Source organism: Lissotriton helveticus, chromosome 6 (assembly GCF_964261635.1).
Source record: "Lissotriton helveticus chromosome 6, aLisHel1.1, whole genome shotgun sequence".
NCBI classification, from domain to species: Eukaryota; Metazoa; Chordata; class Amphibia; order Caudata; family Salamandridae; genus Lissotriton; species Lissotriton helveticus.
In genome coordinates, this window is record NC_136067.1 from 1,959,727,184 (window position 1) to 1,959,746,578 (window position 19,395).

Sequence of the window (19,395 nt, forward strand, 5' to 3'; positions counted from 1 at the left end):
GGAAAGGAAAAAAAAATCGAGCGTCCGAGTTCTAAGGTGTCCCAGGGCCATTTTAGTGGACCAGGCCCAAATCCAAAGAACAGGCCGCCATTTTGAGAGTCCTCTTGCAGCCGCCTGTCGCTGTAGCATCAAGAGCAGCCGAAACTCAGCTGAATGGCAACTGAAACGGTAAAGGGGCGCCCCACTACAGCAGACGAGCCTCCACCTAGGAAGGCCCATTCACGCCGGCTCACCCCCCCCTTCGGGCACCCCACGCCGTTATTCGGAGCAGTATTGTAGGATGGCCACACCAGTGCGGCAACTTGCTAGACATCACCTCGGTGGTAACCGAATCTCAACGCCTTGTGGTGTCTCCTATTCAGAAAACATTGTTATGCTGCCTTCGACCTATTCGCCGCAAGTGCGCACACAACTCAACTGCATAGCTTGCAAGACACCACCTCGGTGCCATCCGGATCTTGGAATGTCAGCACCTTTTGGTGTCTTCTCTTCAGAAAATATTGTTGCGCTGCCTTTGGCCCCATTCGCACATCGGTCCGCTACTGACGCCATCTCACAGGCTAATGAGGCGCCCCACGCCGAGTTTCAGCATTGTAGAATAACCACACCAGTACAGCAACTTGCTAGACATCACCTCGGTGCCATCCGGATCTCGGCGCCCCACTGCAGATGAAGTGCCTCTCAACTATGAAACCACCACGGTGACATCCGGATCTTGGCGCGTTGTGCTGCCTTCGGCCTATTCGCACATCGGTCCGCTACTGACGCCATCTCACAGGCTAATGGGGCGACCCACGCCGAGTTTCAGCATTGTAGGATGACCACACCAGTACAGCAACTTGCTAGACATCACCTCGGTGCCATCCGGATCTCGGCGCCCCACTGCAGATGAAGTGCCTCTCAACTATGAAACCACCACGGTGACATCCGGATCTTGGCGCGTTGTGCTGCCTTCGGCCTATTCGCACATCGGTCCGCTACTGACGCCATCTCACAGGCTAATGGGGCGACCCACGCCGAGTTTCAGCATTGTAGGATGACCACACCAACTTGCTAGACATCACCTCAGTGCCATCCGAATCTTGGCATCTCAACGCCTAGTGGTATCTTCCATACAAAAAATATTGTTACGCTGCCTTTGGCCCCATTCGCACATCAGTCCGCAACTTAGACATCACCTCGGTGCCATCCGGATCTTGGCATCTCAGCGCCTTGTGGTGTCAGTCAGAAAATATTGTTGCGCTGCCTTTGGCCCCATTCGCACATCGGTCCGCTACTGACGCCATCTCACAGGCCAACGGGGCGCCCCACGCCGACTTTCAACATTGTAGGATGGCCACAGAAGTGCGACAACTTACTAGACACCACCTCGGTGCCATCCGGATCTTGGCGCGTTGTGCTGCCTTCGGCCTATTCGCACATCGGTCCGCTACTGACGCAAACTCACAGGCCAACGGGGCGCCCCACGCCGACTTTCAGCATTGTAGGATGGCCACACCAGTGCTGCAACTTGCTGGACACCACCTCGGTGCCATCCGGATCTTGGCGCGTTGTATTGCCTTCGGCCTATTCGCACATCGGTCCGCTACTGACGCCGCCTCACGTGCCAACGTATTTTCTCCGCATTTTATACCCTATGCCGCATAACAGGTCATGTGACTTGTTTATAAAACTTTTCATTGGTTCATTTTACTTTTGGTTTCCTAATGATGGAAGGCTTGATCATATGACCTAAAAACAACACTTTTCATTGGATGAAAACTTTTTTTTTCCCCCAAACGATGAAAGCCCCACCTTGTTTCTGGATGTTTCAGACTAAACTGGCGTCAGCATGAGAGCACCACCATCTCGTAGCTCCGTCGTGGTCATTCCGCGAGCAATCATGGCAGCCGCTCCCCACCAGAAGCCTGCAGGAGTCGGGGCCCCCAAAACTTTTGATGAATTCTCAAGGCGGAGGGGACGCTTTCGAGAATGGGGTCCAAGACCTAGCAGACAAGCGTCCGATTTCCAAGGTGTCCCAGGGCCATTTCAGTGGACCACGCCCAAAAAGGAAAGAGCCTGCCGCCATTTTGAGAGTCCTGTGGCAGCCGCCTATCGCTGCACCGCAAGAGTGGGCGCAACTCAGCTGAATGGCGGATTTTGACACAGTGGACCAAAAGCGGACGGAATGGCAACTGAAACGGTAAAGGGGCGCCCCACTAAAACAGATGAGACTCCACCTGGAGAGGCCCATTCACGCTGCCTCCCCCGGGGCGCCCCACGCCGTTATTCGGAGCAGCATTGTAGGATACCAAAACCAGTGCGGCAACTTACTGGACATCACCTTGGTGCCATCGTTCTGCTGCCTTGGAACTATTCGCACAACAGTTTGCTACTGATGACCCACCCCCCGCGACGCCCCACGCCGTTATTTGCTGGGTGGCAACTTACTAGACATCACTTTCGTGTCATCTAGATTTCGGCGCGTTCTGCTGCCTTGGAACTATTCGCACAACAGTTTGCTACTGATGACCCACCCCCCGCGACGCCCCACGCCGGAAATCTGGACGTTGTGCTGCGTTGGGACTATTCGCACAGCCGACCGCTACTTCGTTGTTTTTCCCTAAAAATGTTTATATGTTATTACTATTTTTGTTTTCTTGTATATATTTATAAATTATTAAAGTTTTATAACCTTACTACTTTGTCGGAGTGCTATATATTTTTAATGTGACACATAATTGTAAAAACTTTGATGTACAAAGAGTCATCCCTGGAATCTTCCGCTTCACGCTCGGTCCCCTCCCCAATCACAATACAGGATGGTTTTCAGATAATAGCAACGCTTCTGCTGTGACGGATCTCATCGAGTGTGGGCCTTGATCTACTATAACTCCTTTGAAGAGGGGTGATTCTTTACAGCTGTGGCCATAAACTACATCTGCAGGGCTAGCTGATAGCCTAGGACCGGCCTGGACAATCGGACACAGAGGAAAAGGAGTGTCAGAGGGTGCGGTAGTGAATAGGGCGAAAGGGAGGTGTCGGGCGGGCACAGGGTGTGATTCTCAGGGAAGAGCAGCGCAGATGGGGGGAGGTTTATTACCCATGCATAAGACAGAGAGCGGGGGTGACCACTGCCTGGGTGAGATGCTTGCGAGGGTGGGGAGCCATGCTAAGGATCGACAGCGTGCACAGAGTGGGTCTGGTCAAGGCATCTAAAATGGCTGCCGTGCACGACAAAAGTGTGGCATTTGAAAAAAGACAAGATGGCGCACACAATGTTTTTCAACAATTCCTGATTTCCTTCGAATCGAACGTTAACAGACGTTGGGGCATATTACCAAAGTTAAGCGATATTTATCCCTAACGATGCATTGCAAAGATTTTTTTACCGTCAGAAATTATCGCAGATAAACCTTGCTATTATCAAGGTTTATCGCAAATACGATAAAAAACGACCGCAATGCATTAATATCGCTGAAAACTCAGCGATATTCATGCATTACCGAGCTAATGCTCTTAGCCATGTTATCCACCTCCCATTGGATAACATGGCTAAGAACTGCTCAGGGCAGCTGTTACTTTTTGGAGATATTCGCGCTTATCTCGAATATTTCCAAAAGTTGATAATAGGAGATAGCGATGTTAGCGACTGTTTCCAGTCGCTAACATCTTGGCATGCCCACTTTGCATGTCATTAGTGATAAATATCACTCACATGCAAAGTGGGACCCAAGATGGTCGCTATCTCCTACTAGCCGTCGCTAACTGGTGTTAGCAACAGCTAGGTAATACAGATATAATTTTATCTCCGCGAAGCGGAGCGCTGTTACAGATATATATCTTGTTTTTGAACGTTAATTTCTCAAAATGCACTGAAGCACATATATTGAGACATAGCAAAGGCACATCGGGCTACCAGTCCCTAATATTTTACCAAGTTTCGTGCAAATCCATTCAGCCGTTCGATTATTATTATTATTTTTTTTTTTGCCCCGCGGGGCCCTTTTAAAACCTCCACATCAAACCTAGGGGGTCAGCGAGGATCTACTATGCCCCCTTATGGTCATTTGCCCCTTCGCTTTGGCCTCCTCTTGTCTCTCGATCCTACCGAGAGACAAGATGGCGGCCGCTACGTACTGTTTGGAATGTTTACAGACACCGGAGAGCCAATCAGCTTCGCTTCGCAAAGCTCCGTAACGCGAAAAGTACGCGAAGCGGTGCGCTGTTACAGATATATATCTTTTTTTGAACGTTAATTTCTCAAAATCCACTGAAGCACATATATTGAGACCTAGCAAAGGCACATCGGGCTACCAGTCCCTACAATTTTGCCAAGTTTCGTGCAAATCCATTCAGCCGTTCGATTATTATTATTATTTTTTTTTTTTGCCCCGCGGGGCCCTTTTAAAACCTCCACATCAAACCTAGGGGGTCAGCGAGGATCTACTATGCCCCCTTATAGTTATTTCCCCCTTTGTTTTGACCTCCTCTTGTCTCTCGATCCTACCGAGAGACAAGATGGCGGCCGCTACGGACTGTTTGGAATGTTGACAGACGCCGGAGAACCAATCAGCTTCGCTTCACAAAGCTCCGTTGCGCGAAAAGTACGCGTCCTGGGCCGCTGCCCAGTCCGCTGTTACAGATATATATCTTTTTTTAAACGTTATTTTCTCAAAATCCACTGGAGCACATATATTGAGACCTACAAAAGGCACATCGGGCTACCAGTCCCTACAATTTTGCCAAGTTTCGTGCAAATCCATTCAGCCGTTCGGGCTAAAAGTGAGGCCAACCGCCCTATGGAAATTAACATGGGAAAAACGCGTTTTGGGACCCCCCTTTTTTCTCGGCCCCCACTGGACGAACCCCCCCCAAATTTTCAAGGGCTGCTCAGAAACAAAATGTGCCATTTTCCTGAAAATTTCAGCCAATTCCGTCCACAAACGCCAAAGTTATTAGACATAGAATTTTCAAAAAACCCATAGAGAAAAAATCCTAACTATATATACCTACTGGCGACCGCCAGTAGGTAATATATATATATAAATATATATATATGCGGTACGTAACGTCCTCAGCAGTACAACAGTACAAACAACCAATAGAGGTAAAGACGAGACGAGACCCAAATCGTGGTGTTTAGAGTTTTATTGCGCCCAACACCAGTCTGCCACAACGCGTTTCGGCTCCCAAAAGCCTTGATCACATGACGCAGTCATGAGGCCTGGCCACCATTTTTAAAGTGCAAGGTGCGTGATAGACATGAAAAACATACTATATGCCTGAATGCATAGTAGTTCTAACACATTTAGAACATTACAACCAACATAAAAGATCTGCCAGTAAAATACAAATTGGAATTCAAATTGGCTGTATGAATACATTATATCAAGCTAATTGACACTGATCCTGATACCTAAAACTGTTTTGCACAAGATAGAAGCAAATGAATGTGAATAGAGGGGGTCACCAGGTTTGAGAACACATAAGTAAAACCCCCCCAATTTCTTAACAATTTATATACATATGTTCATTATTCATAATTGACTCATTTTGCAAATATGATTGTAACATTTGCCAGATTCAAGCACATGTTCGAATTGTCAACCGTGTGTTTGATTAAAACAACAATAAAAACAATTTTAAGACATATGTAAAAATATATAGAATATGATATTAAAATGAGTTCATAATAATTAAGACAGATATACATATATAGTTGATAATACCCATGTGGGCAATGCAATTACTTGTGCAAAAATCGCTAGTAGTTCAGTGCATGTTGGTTAAATGTGCAACATCACGCAGTAAAGTCTTAAAGTGCTACCAATGTGAATTAAAAAAAAGATAGTGCCCAAAGATAAAAGGTGATAAAATATCAGAATGATCTACATAATGGTATGTGTGGAGGATAGGGGAATTACATTAAAAGGATAGTTGCTGGATAAGATGGTATTTAGTTAATGCAGAATTGGTTCAAGATGGAAAAACTCATATTGTGACATGGTTATAGATAGGTATGGCAATCTTCACTCTTATTGAGCCCGTTAGGCATCTTGCTGTCCAGCAAGATGATATAACGTGTCTCAAGTTTACGAAGAAGTCCTTCCCTGTCACCTCCCCTGCGTTGGGGCGGGACCCAATCTATGACAAAATAGGTAAGGCCTTGAGGGTTCTTGTTATGTACCGTTTCAAAATGCCTGGCCACGGGAAATGTGGGGTCTGCGTTGGTGATGGCCCTAAGGTGTTGCAAGATTCTTTTATGGACCTGGGGCCTTGTGCTACCCACATATCTACACACACACATAGTTTTATAAAATCAAAAGGACTTGGCTAACGTCAGACCTAGAAAGTTGCTGTAAGCAGTAAAACAGGGGCCCCAGGTGTCACCTCCAACTATTCGTTTTCAAAGGTAAACTGTTGGGAAAAACTCCCATTTGTTAAAAGAGGGATACAAAAATGAAATTGGGGAAAAAAAGAGGTGTACAGTAATATGGAAGCAGACCCCTGTACCAATCCAGGCTTTGTTGCTCAGTCATTGCCTGGTCCATGACAATATGGTCTGCCTCTATTAGCCATGCATGAGTGTGCCGCTGCCTCTGAAACTATGTGTGTGTGTGTATATGCGTGTGTATGTTTAACAACTTTGCTTACAGGAGTAGTTCTCCTGTTTTTACTAATGTTTTATCAGCTCCTGAACTCTTTGCTTGCATAACAGAAAGTCTTCTTTTCACATCACAGCAGAACAATTATATTCCCTTAATTTCACAAAATGGTTTATTAGTAGACCTTTCTCTTTAAAGGTGTGACTCACCGATTCATCACTTATTATTTCAAGGATCCGCTTTACAGTCTTTGCTGAAAACTGATGTCCCCCAATTAGAAGACTGCTTTCTATTAAGTCACTGTCTTCCTCAACACAAGTCTGGCTTCCTTCTAAAGACATTACAAGAAATGTTGGATATATTAGTTAAGATGTACATAATCCTCATATGTAATAATAGTTCTAAACATAGAAATAAAGAATTAACTTCCAGGTCCATTAAATCTGCCAGTTCTCTGCACATCATAAAAAACAGACCTTACTTAAGTAACATATCTTTGGTAAGACTTTTTTCTTGTAGAGAGTCTTTCCGCAGATTCCTCACCTTAGACTATTCCCCAGCCGTCTGACTGGATCCAGAACATCGTGAGCAGTACCTCTGCGTGCTGGTGGGTGGCATTGGTCTGCCCCATGTCAGCGTCTTCTGTGTCCGATTTGATGTCAAGGTGCCAACATGAGCACCAATCCGACTTGTCTAGTAAAGTGCCAAAAATACAGAGCCACATAAAAAAACAGTGCTTGACCAGTGTGCAGAATCTAATGGGATCTTTTAGGTGATGAGCCTAGTATGCAAAACAGGGTGGATGGGAGGATTGGTAAGGAATCTGTGGTTAGATAGAGTCTCTACCAGAAAAAGCATTACCAAAGGTAAGTAACTTGTTCTAACTGCAGATTCCTAACCTTAGAATAGATCTGCAAGCAATATCCCCCAGAAGGTGATTCTGCAAACTGGCATAAACCAAAAGGTAGTGGAGGACCAAGAGGGTGAAATGACAATCTCAACTGACCTGACAGTCCACACTGTAGCCCTTAATGAATGTGTGGAGCGATGCCTACATGGCAGTTTGGCAAATGCCTAGCAGAGGTACCCTGCACGGTAAAGGAGTAGTAGCGGCCTTGGCCTTGGTGGAATGAGCCTGCAGGCTCTTAGGAGGCTGCTTTTTCTCAAATGCATAGCAGATCTTAATGCAGACTACAATCCATCGAGCGATGGTCCTCTTCGGCACAGCCTTGCGCTTCTATGCCCCAGTAAATCCAATGAACAGCTGATCATCCACCCGATTGTGTTTGGTGTGATTGATGTAGAAAGAGAGAGCTCTCTTTGGGTCCAGATAATGGAGTCTTTCCTTGTCTTTAGAAGGATGAGGTGGAGCAAAAATGTTAGGCAACGTGATGTTCTAGCCAAAACAAAAAAGCGTGACCTCCTTCAGAAGGAAAGAGGGAGGCATCCAAAGGAAAAGTTTGTCTGCGAAAAAGGTGGTGTATGGAAGGTGAACTGAGAGAGCCTGAAGTTCGCTGACCCTACTAGCCAATGTTATGGCCACCAGGAAAACCGTCTTGATTGTCAAGAACCACAGAACAATATGGTGTTGAGGCTCGAAGGGAGAACACATGAGGTATATGAAGACTATACTGAAATCCTATTGAGGCATCAAGAAAGGGGTAGCAGGAAACAAATGCTGTAAACCTTTCAAAAAACGAGTCACAACTGGTGACTTGAACATGGATAATGATCGGGCAACCGCAGGAAAGGTGAAATAGACAGGTAACCCGTAACACTGCTAGGGTAAAGCCTTACCAAGCTAAAGATAAAATAAACAGCAGTAGCTCCAACAGGTGTACAGAAAGGGTGTCTACATGGCATGAGGAACACTAAGCTACATTCTTATCCAAGTGATATGTGAACATAGTCTTTGTGGCGGGATGCCTGGCTGCCAATATAACCTCACAGACCTCAGGAGGGATGCCGAAAACCCTCAACTGCCGCCACTCAACAACCAGGCATGAAGGTGCAGAGTGCGCATGTTTGTGTGCAGGACCCTGCCATATTGCTAGAAAAGGAAATACTACCCAAGGGGCAGCCTGGCCAGGAAACAGATTCTTATGCTCAGGAGTTCAGGATACCATACTCTGTGGCCAATTTGGATCAACTGGGATGACTTGGGCTCTATCAGTCCTGCTCTTCTTGAGAACTCAGGGCAGGAGTGGTATCAACAGAAAGGAGTACAGGGGTCCAGAGTTCTACTTGAGGCAGAACGCATCTTCAAGAGACAGACATTTGGGAAACTCCAGCACTAAGAAGTGATGACATTGTTCATTCTTGGTGGTGGAGAACAGATCCAGCCTAGGTTCTCTCCATTCTTGGAAGAGACCTTGTATCACCTTCGATTGTAATTGACATTTGTGTTCCACATGGCATTGATGGCTGAGTTTGTCTACCCTGGCGTTCAGGGATTCTGCCAGGTGCTGGATGATGAGGAAGATGTCATGGCGCTCCCGCCAAGTCCAGAGGTGCCAAGCTTCTGCCATAGACCAGAGTCCTCTGATCTTAACCTTTCCCAGTGGCCACCCCAACCAAGAAGTGATGCATCGGTCACTACTGTCAATTCTGTGTGGAGAATGGAGAGAGGTTTGCCAGTGACCCAATTGGTCCCTTTGCCATCACTGCACATGTTTCATAATCTCTTTCGAAATCTGCCCAGGTCGGAAAGATTCCCATGATGCTATGCCCACTAGAATTTCAGGTCCCACTGCAGAGCCTGCATATGCCATTAAACATGATGCACCAGTAGGATGCAGAAGACCATCAGACCTATCAGCCTCAGAGTCAGTCCCACCGAAATTCAGGACTGAGCTTGAAACATCAGGATTATAGCTCAAATGTCCCGGACTCTCCGTTTTGAAAGGTAGACACAGAACTGTACTGTATCCAGTATGGCTCAAATGAAAGGCAGCATCTGAGAAGGAGCCAGGTGTGACATCAGCATGTTGATAGTGAACCCAACTGAATGGAAAAGGTTTGCAATAGTCTGGAGGTGGATGACGACTGCCTGGGGTGAGTCTGCCTTCAGCAGCCAGTCATCGAGGTAGGGAAAGCCTAGAACCCCGACCTCTAAAGATGTGCTGCAACCACCACCATCGCTTTTGTGAACAACAGAGGGGAACTGGTAAGGCCAAAGGGTAGCTCAGTTAACTGGAAATACCACAGGTAATGCCTGCAAGCCTTCAGGACTGGGATGTGAAAGTATGCATCCTGCAAGTTCAATGCTGCCATAAATGGAAGAGCATAACCCTTCTTCACAATTTGGAGCACCCACTTGTCGGATGGTATGTTGCTCCATTGGGGCAGTGGGTGCTGGATTCTGCCATTATTGGGATAACTGTGCAGGGTGGAGGGCTCATTAAAGCTATTTGTAGACTGTGGCAGCTGGAGGAGTGGAGGACTGGTCTAGACAGTAATCATAAGGAGGAGGCTGCTATGCTGAACCGAGTGGATCCAAGCCAGGAGAGAGAATCCCAAGAAACTTACCAGCATTGGAGGAACAAAGAAGACTTCACCCTGCTGCCCGCTGCCTCTGCAGGACTTTATGTGAGGAACTTGAGGACCCCCAGACAGCTACCCCTCCAGGGCTGCATGTAAGGAACATACCAGAGACAGCTACTGCAGCTTCAGTACCCACAGAGGGGGCACGGTCAGAGACTCTGGTCATTCAGATCCTGCTGCTGTGGCTAAGACTGATTTACGGCCAGATGGCCTAGGTGGAATTTGCCTGCCAAATAGAGCTTCAGCACAGGAACACTTTTGACTTTAATAAAAAGTCAGAGTGGGACTTCTAAGATTCAGCATACTCATGGGGATATAACCACTACCGCTAGTAAAAGAAGAGTGATAATCAGTGTAGGAGAGTGGGGTCTGCAATCCCATGGCCACCCCAGATTTTTGCTTTTTGCTTCACTGGTTTACGACTTTCCCTGGCTGTGGGCCTGCTAATCAGACCCACAGCCTAGCTGTTCTCTCTCTAAATTACAATCATGTACCCTAGGTGCATTTACCAATTGGTACTGGGCCACCTTATCAGTCCCTGTACAGTATACCTTAGGTATCCAGGGCATAGGTGTACCCAGGGCCTACCAGGGGCTGCAGCATGTATTATGCCACCCCTGGCTGGCCATCCAAAACAGACAAAACTGGCTGCACGACAGCTGGGGCAAGGTGGTGTAATCACCCTTTGCTTTAGATATAGTATTCCTATATCTAACCCTAAAATGGACACATATATTCCTATTAGTCACTCCTATGGCAGGCCTTATCAATCCTGAAGGCAGAGTGCTTGGAATTATGTGAGATGGTGCTCAGGCATGAGCTGAGCCCGTTTGCAGCTTGCGGAACCAAGTCCTAATAGCTGTTCCATGATAACGCTATACCATATACTCTTAAGTGCATTATGAACCTCGCGGTCAAATGCTAACTTTGGCATAGCATTATCAAAACATGTCGAGTAAGGTGTCATACGATTTGGAATACTAACCCCTCGCCAATTCTGGCGATGGGGTTAGCATTCCACCCTTCTAGAGGGACACGACATGTATGTAACTGTAAACCCCGGTTAAAGTAAACTCAAGCCTCAGCATCACAAAATGGATGCTGCCACCACAGACACAAGTCTGACCTCCTGCTACTGGGAGTCCTTCCAGCGAGGGAGGCTCAGACAAAGGGTTTCCTGCCTTGGGAGGTGCTAGCACCACCCCAGACAGAATTTTGTGTATTAGGTAGGCCAAGGCTGAAAGGAATGAGACATGCCTGGGGCACACAAGGTGCCCTGTGCATACACCGGTTCCAACCAGTTGCTGGGGCACTCCAGCCCCAGCTCTGGCGGGAAACTGGACAAAGGATAGGGGGTGTAACCACCCCTCTTCCTGGTCCCACCCAGGGGAGGGACCTAGTCGTAGTGCAGCCCCCTTTAGCTGAATAAAGGTAGGAGCTGGTCCCAATCCAAATTAGATTACTCTTGACAACTTCCACGAAGAACTCTTGACCTTCGACCTCCTGGACACCAGAAGACTGAAGAATCTCCCCTATGGTCAGGGAGTGACCATCCTGCTTCGCAGGCACCATCGAGCTCCTGTGCGGTTTGCTGCAAAGTCCTTCCATCCCGGAATCCGACGACCCAGCTTGACAAGACCCGGACCCCCAGACCTCTCTGACCTCTACCCACATCCACAGCACAGCTGGGACCCGTGGGTGCGACGAGCAACGTGGAGACGGCCATCTTGAAGAAACCTGCACAGCGCTTCCAGCACGACCCCTGAGGGTTCCTCGAGTGAGTGCATTGGGGACTGAGAAGCCCCACACCGACGCAGCTCCTGCACCAAAGACCAGCCCCCCAGCATCCCCGTGATCCTCGTGGGGCCCTTTTGCCTGGTTGCTGCCCTTCCTGTTGTCTGGTCATTTGCCGGCTGGCTAGTGACCTCTGAGACGACGACCCGAAGATTTCGACACTGCTAGTCTGGTCCCCCAGACTGGCCCTTGCTTTCTTGTGAAAGAGAAGCACCCCGGACCCTCCTGGTCCACACCAGATGCCATCTTTTTTCCACCGCGTGGCTTGCATTAGCCAAGGCCTGTTGTTCAGATCAACGATCCGACACCGTCAACAGCAGCAAACTACGTGGGACCGCTCGTGCCTCCAGCCTGGTTGTGAAGAACAGCTCCTGGTCCGCGCAGCTACAGAGAGAAGCGAGCCCTCCTTCACCTGAACGCGGCGACAGCACCTGGTTCCCTCCTGGTTCCAGCACCGTCACTGGCTAGTGACCGAGACTCTGTCCCCTTCCTTTTCAGGACTTCCTTCTTCCTAGTTCCATCCTTGGAACCACCGGACTCCTCCATCTGGCTGCCTGCCAGCAACTACTTGTTTCAGGCATCACCGGGATCAACGCAGCAAATCCGACGCAACTTCAGCCCTATGCACCCGCAGCCTGTGGGTTAGGTAACTAAAGCTTCTAGGTGCTGAAGTCTGTGTCCACTATCCTAGTGTCCAGGTCCACTGTTGTTTTCCCTCCATCCAGCCGGGTTCGTCCGGAATCCGTAACTTTGTAAACAGTAGCATCCATAGACGTTGGTACGCATCCCGCGTGAGAGTTTCCACTCTGCACGTGAGTCCCGTGGGCCTCCTGCTCCTTACTTACCTAGTTCGTAGCATAGTCCCAGCGATCCTCCAGCCTCTGGATTTTCTTACAGTATTTTCCTTCCTCGCATTCCATTGTTTTGAGTATATGGTTTGCCGTGCCCCTCAGGCACACCTGTAGATATTGCGCGAACTCGTATTTCTTTTGTAGTATTGTCATGTGCTTAGCCCTCTGACCTCATAAAGAGTTCAGAGGTGTTGTTATTAATAAATATATCGTTTATTTTCATAACAACCTGCGTGGTGTCCTTTCATCTGGTATTCAAGGGGTTATATTGTGGTAAAACAGCTGGCTTCACATGCCAAAAGAGTTTAGCCTAAAGACTGCTTTTGTCCACGCTACTAGGATAGCTGGTCTATCAGGTTGACTTACAACCAATCACCATAATTGTTGTTTGGACTGATACAAGGTGATCACTAGAATTAGTGAGCATCATATATCAGGCCAACTTCTCACATTGGTGGCAGCGGTGGGATTTGAGCTTGCTGTTGTTTTACCACGTATAATCTTGAGATATCATTTGAAAGATCACATAGGTACCTAGGTACATATAACAAGCTTAGAAATACTCTGAGTTCTACTGAACCAGCTGTTGTAGTGTAACAGGGCTTAGCACACCCTGACTACAACTCAAGCAAGGGATCAGTAGGTAAACCCATAGTGTAGGTAGGTGCATCACTTACACCACACTAGAAGCATGTCTACCCATGGAGAGTCCACAGAGACGCCCCTAGTGGCTAGTGACCCTCCACAGGTCCTTTCCAGATATGCAGCTCTCAGTTTCCAGGAGATGAGATAATTGTGTACCTCCAGGAAATTGAAACAGGGTTCTAACCCTACCACTCCTTTTCTGTTAGGTCTATTAGAGACATATGATGCTAGAAAAGCTACTCATACAGATGGGAGCATGCCAGCCTTAGAAGGTACCCTTGGTGATCCTGACCTCCCTGAAACTGAAGAAGTAGAGGAGGAGGAGGATGAAGAGGTTCTTTCTGAGGATGGGGCAGACAATGGTCCTGAGCTAGTCAGCAGACTTACTAGGGCCAACTTAGACCTACATAGGGAAGGATCTGGGGGACCCCCAGTACTGACCCTAAGCAGGCCTAACTTTGGAGTTAGAAGAGATAGGTCTCATTCTAGGGACTCCAATAGATCTGTGCACTCTCATGCCTCTGCTCAGAGGAGAATGACTTCTCCCCAGAGGAGAATGACTTCCCCTCAGAGAAGAGAACATGAAGCAAGTATGCAACAGGCTAATCTGAGGATACAGTGGGAAGAACTTGCCCTTGCCAAGGAGAAGCTTGCCTTTGCTAGAGAGCAACAGTTGAGTGGGGCAGTCCCCACTGGTGGCAGCAATATCCCTAAGGATAAAGCCAGGAGTTTTGATACTAGACACCTGAGTAAGATAGTGCCCCCCCTTTAAACAAGGGGATGACATCCACAAATGGATGACTGCTTTGGAGAGGGCCTGCACTGTCCAGTGCATCCCCCAGAGTCAGTGGGCAGCTATATTGTGGCTCTCCTTTGAAGGTAAAGGTAGAGATAAGCTCCTCACTACTAGAGCTGAGGATGCTAACAATTACCAAGTCCTGAAGAATACACTGATTGATGGGTTTGGCTTAACAACTGAGCAGTACAGGTTGCTGTTCAGAGACACCCAGAAAATTCAGTCTCAGGATTGGGCTAACTTTGTTGATTGTGCCACTAAGGCTTTTGAAGGCTGGTTACTGGGAAGTAAAGTTACTGATTACACAGGATTGTATAATCTAATTATGAGAGAACAAATCTTAAGTAATTGTCAGAATCAGTTCTTGCATCAGCACCTTATTGACTCAGATCTGACCTCTCCCCAAGAATTGGGAAAGAAGGCAGACAGATGGGTCAGGACAAGGGTCAAGCAGCAGAACCAGAACCAGGGTGGTGGCCAAAAGAAAGCAGATCCCAAGGGTAATGAGAATAAGCAAAATGACCAGAAGTCTTCAACAGGGCCCCAACAATCTAAAGAGGGTGGGTCCCAGAATTCCCAGAAGAAGAAGAATAATGGTCAGAAGAAACCATGGTGCCAATACTGTAAAAGTAATACTCACTGGTTTAGTGAGTGCACCAAGAAAGGCCCAACTCTTACCACTACTGCCCCTAAGGCACCTGCACCCCCTAGTACAGTAAGTAGTGGTAGTAATCCTCCCAAGGCTATAGTGGGGTTAACCCTGTGAACTGAGGCGGGCTCTGACTTAGTCAGGACACCTACTCAGGCTGTTCTTGTTTGTACTGGGGACATGGATATGACCCCTACAATAAGTCCCAGTACTCTGGGCAAGTACAGGCAGACGCCTTTGATAAATGGAAAAATGGCTCAGGCCTACAGGGACACTTGTGCCAGTGTCACTATGGTGACACCAAACTTTGTGGACCCTGACCAGGTAATACTAGGTTCAGACTTCCTGGTGACCAATGCTAGCAATGCCACTACCTCCCATAGTATGGCACTTGTTAATTTCTCCTGGGGGGGGGGTAAATGGCCTCAAAAGGGTTGTTGTTAGTTCAGACCTCCCAGTGGACTGTCTTTTGGGCAATTATTTGGAATCCTCCTTATGGTCAGATGTGGAGTATAGGACTCATGTGGAAATGTTAGGTTTGTCAGCACATGTCCTTGCTGTGACTAGGTCACAGGCCAAGAAATGCCCAGCTGAACTAGTGCTGGATCCTGGAAGAATGGACCAGACAATATCCAAGAGAAAGAGCAGTAGGGGTAAGGTTGACCCTTCCCCCCTGCCTCAGGTGGAGGATCAGCTCTCACAGGAGACTGACCCCAAGACCCCAGAAGGAACTGTCCTAGAAGAGCTTGAGCCTGAACAGGTTGAGTTTCTTGGGACTGGGGGACCTTCCAGGGCAGACTTGAGGCAGGCACAGTTAGACTGTTCCTCTCTTGAACCCCTCAGACAGCAGGCTGCTGCTGAGGCTGCAGGGAATGCTACAGGTGCCCATAAGGTATATTGGGACGATGGACTCCTATACTCTGAGGCAAGAGACCCCAAGCCTGGTGCTACCAGGAGGCTGGTCATCCCCTTGTCTCTTAGAGGTTTCCTTCTCACCTTAGCCCATGAAATTCCCCTTGCAGGTCACTTAGGCCAGAACAAGACTTGGGACAGGCTTGCCCCACACTTTCACTGGCCTCATATGTCTGAGGACACTAAAGAGTTTTGTCGCTCATGTATCACCTGCCAAGCCAGTGGCAAATCAGGTGGCACAACAAAGGCCCACCTTATACCACTACCTGTGGTGGGGGTTCCCTTTGAAAGAGTGGGGATTGACATTGTTGGACCAATGGACTCCCCAACAGCATCTGGGCACAGATGTATACTGGTGGTAGTGGATCATGCCACCAGGTATCCAGAAGCTATTCCCCTTAGGACCACTACAGCTCCTGTTGTGGCCAGGGCCCTGGTTGGAGTTTTCTCCAGAGTGGGGTTTCCTAAGGAGGTTGTCTCTGACAGAGGTGCACACTTCATGTCAGGATACTTGACTGCTTTGTGGAAGGAGTGTGGTGTAAATTACAAATTTACCACACCCTATCACCCACAATGCAATGGGCTTGTTGAAAGATTCAACAGGACCCTCAAAGGGATGATAAAAGGGTTACCAGAAAAGCTTAGGCGAAGATGGGACATCCTTTTACCCTGCCTTCTGTTTGCTTACAGAGAGGTCCCTCAGAAGGGGGTTGGTTACAGCCCTTTTGAGCTTTTGTTTGGACATCCTGTAAGGGGACCCCTATGTCTTGTGAAGGAAGGATGGGAGTTACCTCTCAAAAAGCCTAAACTTGACATAGTGGACTATGTACTTGGTCTCCGCTCCAGGATGGCAGAGTACATGGAGAAGGCATCTAAAAACCTGGAGGCCAGCCAAGAACTTCAAAAAGCTTGGCATGACCAAAAGGCTGTCCTAACTGTTTACCATGCAGGACAGAAGGTGTGGGTGTTGGAGCCAGTGGCCCCAGCAGCTCTCCAAGACAAATGGTCTGGACCCCACATCATCATTGAGAAAAAGGGAGAAGTCACCTACTTGGTGGACATGGGAACTCCCAGGAGCCCTCACAGAGTACTTCATGTGAATAGGCTCAAAGCATTTGTTGACAGGGAGGACATGGGCTTGCTCATGGCCACAGATGAGGGACAGGAGGAAGAGAGTGACCCTCTCCCAGACCTGCTCACTCAGAACCCTGATGATGGGTCAGTAGATGGTGTAGTCTTTTCTGACAGCCTCTCTGAGCATCAGCAACAGGATTGTAAGCAAGTCCTTCAATCCTTCAGACAAATGTTTTCTCTGACCCCCAGTCAGACAAACTGGTGCACACATGAGGTGGACACTGGAGACAGTCTGCCTATAAAGAGTAAAATCTACAGGCAACCTGACCACGTCAGGGACTGCATAAAAACTGAAGTACAAAAGATGTTGGAATTGGGAGTCATTGAACCCTCAGAGAGCCCTTGGGCTAGTCCTGTAGTTCTAGTGCCTAAACCTCACACCCAGGATGGTAAGAGAGAGATGAGGTTTTGTGTAGACTACAGGGGTCTCAATGCTGTCACTAAGACAGATGCCCATCCAATACCAAGAGCAGATGAACTCATTGACAGATTGGCTTCTGCCAAGTTCTTGAGTACATTTGACCTGACAGCTGGCTATTGGCAAATCAGGTTAGCTGAGGATGCCAAGGCCAAGACAGCATTTTCTACCCCAGGAGGTCATTACCAATTTGTGGTGATGCCCTTTGGTTTGAAAAATGCACCTGCCACTTTTCAAAGGTTGGTGAACCAAGTTCTCACTGGGTTGGACGACTTTTGTGCAGCATATCTAGATGATATTGCTGTCTTTAGCTCCACCTGGGAGGATCACCTGATCCACCTAAGGAAAGTTTTAGAGGCCCTGCAAAAGGCAGGCCTCACTATCAAGGCTACTAAGTGCCAGATAGGGCAGAGTCAAGTTGTATACTTGGGCCACCTTGTAGGTGGAGGCCAAGTTCAACCTCTGGAGAGCAAGATACAAGCCATAAAGGACTGGGCTCCTCCAACCACCCAGACACAGGTCAGAGCTTTCTTGGGCCTGTCTGGTTATTACAGGAAATTTGTCAGAAATTATGGAACCATTGTGACTCCACTTAATGACCTGACAAGTAAGAAAATGCCAAAGAAAGTTCAGTGGACAGTTAGCTGTCAGAAGGCATTCGATGACCTAAAGCAGGCCATGTGCACTGCACCTATTCTCAAGAGTCCAGACTACTCCAAACTTTTCATTGTCCAAACAGATGCTTCTGAGTTGGGTGTGGGAGCTGTTCTATCTCAGCTGAATATTGATGGTCATGACCAGCCCATTGCTTTTATAAGTAGAAGGCTGACCCCTAGAAAGAAACGTTGGTCAGCTATTGAGAGGGAGGCCTTTGCTGTGGTTTGGGCCCTGAAGAAGTTGAGGCCATACTTGTTTGGTACTCACTTCAAGATTCAGACCGACCATAAGCCCCTCTTATGGCTAAATCAAATGAAGGGTGAAAACCCCAAACTTCTTAGGTGGTCCATTTCCCTACAGGGGATGGACTTTACAGTGGAGCACCGCCCAGGGACTGACCATGGTAATGCAGATGGTCTCTCCAGGTACTTCCACTTAGAGCAAGAAGACTCACCTGGTCAAGGTTAGTTTAATGTCCCTAAGTTTGGGGGGGGTTATGTAGGAGAGTGGGGTCTGCAATCCCATGGCCACCCCAGATTTTTGCTTTTTGCTTCACTGGTTTACGACTTTCCCTGGCTGTGGGCCTGCTAATCAGACCCACAGCCTAGCTGTTCTCTCTCTAAATTACAACCATGTACCCTAGGTGCATTTACCAATTGGTACTGGGCCACCTTATCAGTCCCTGTACAGTATACCTTAGGTATCCAGGGCATAGGTGTACCCAGGGCCTACAAGGGGCTGCAGCATGTATTATGCCACCCCTGGCTGGCCATCCAAAACAGACACAACTGGCTGCACGACAGCTGGGGCAAGGTGGTGTAATCACCCTTTGCTTTAGATATAGTATTCCTATATCTAACCCTAAAATGGACACATATATTCCTATCAGTCACTCCTATGGCAGGCCTTATCAATCCTGAAGGCAGAGTGCTTGGAATTATGTGAGATGGTGCTCTGGCATGAGCTGAGCCCGTTTGCAGCTTGCGGAACCAAGTCCTAATAGCTGTTCCATGATAACGCTATACCATATACTCTTAAGTGCATTATGAACCTCGCGGTCAAATGCTAACTTTGGCATAGCATTATCAAAACATGTCGAGTAAGGTGTCATACGAATTGGAATACTAACCCCTCGCCAATTCTGGCGACGGGGTTAGCATTCCACCCTTCTAGAGGGACACGACATGTATGTAACTGTAAACCCCGGTTAAAGTTAACTCAAGCCTCAGCATCACAAAATGGATGCTGCCACCACAGACACAAGTCTGACCTCCTGCTGCTGGGAGTCCTTCCAGCGAGGGAGGCTCAGACAAAGGGTTTCCTGCCTTGGGAGGTGCTAGCACCACCCCAGACAGGATTTTGTGTATTAGGTAGGCCAAGGCTGAAAGGAATGAGACATGCCTGGGGCA

At 47.9% G+C, this 19,395-nt stretch overlaps 1 protein-coding gene across 1 annotated transcript in view; it reads right to left on the reverse strand.

Annotated features, from left to right (window-relative positions):
• Window positions 1-19,395, reverse strand: part of LOC144763934 (dynein regulatory complex protein 1-like) — a 907,472-nt gene that overhangs the window by 319,940 nt on the left and 568,137 nt on the right. The window contains exon 11 of the mRNA XM_078649981.1: window positions 6,797-6,918. Coding sequence (XP_078506107.1) covers window positions 6,797-6,918 — 122 coding nt within the window. The remainder of the gene's footprint in view (window positions 1-6,796; window positions 6,919-19,395) is intronic.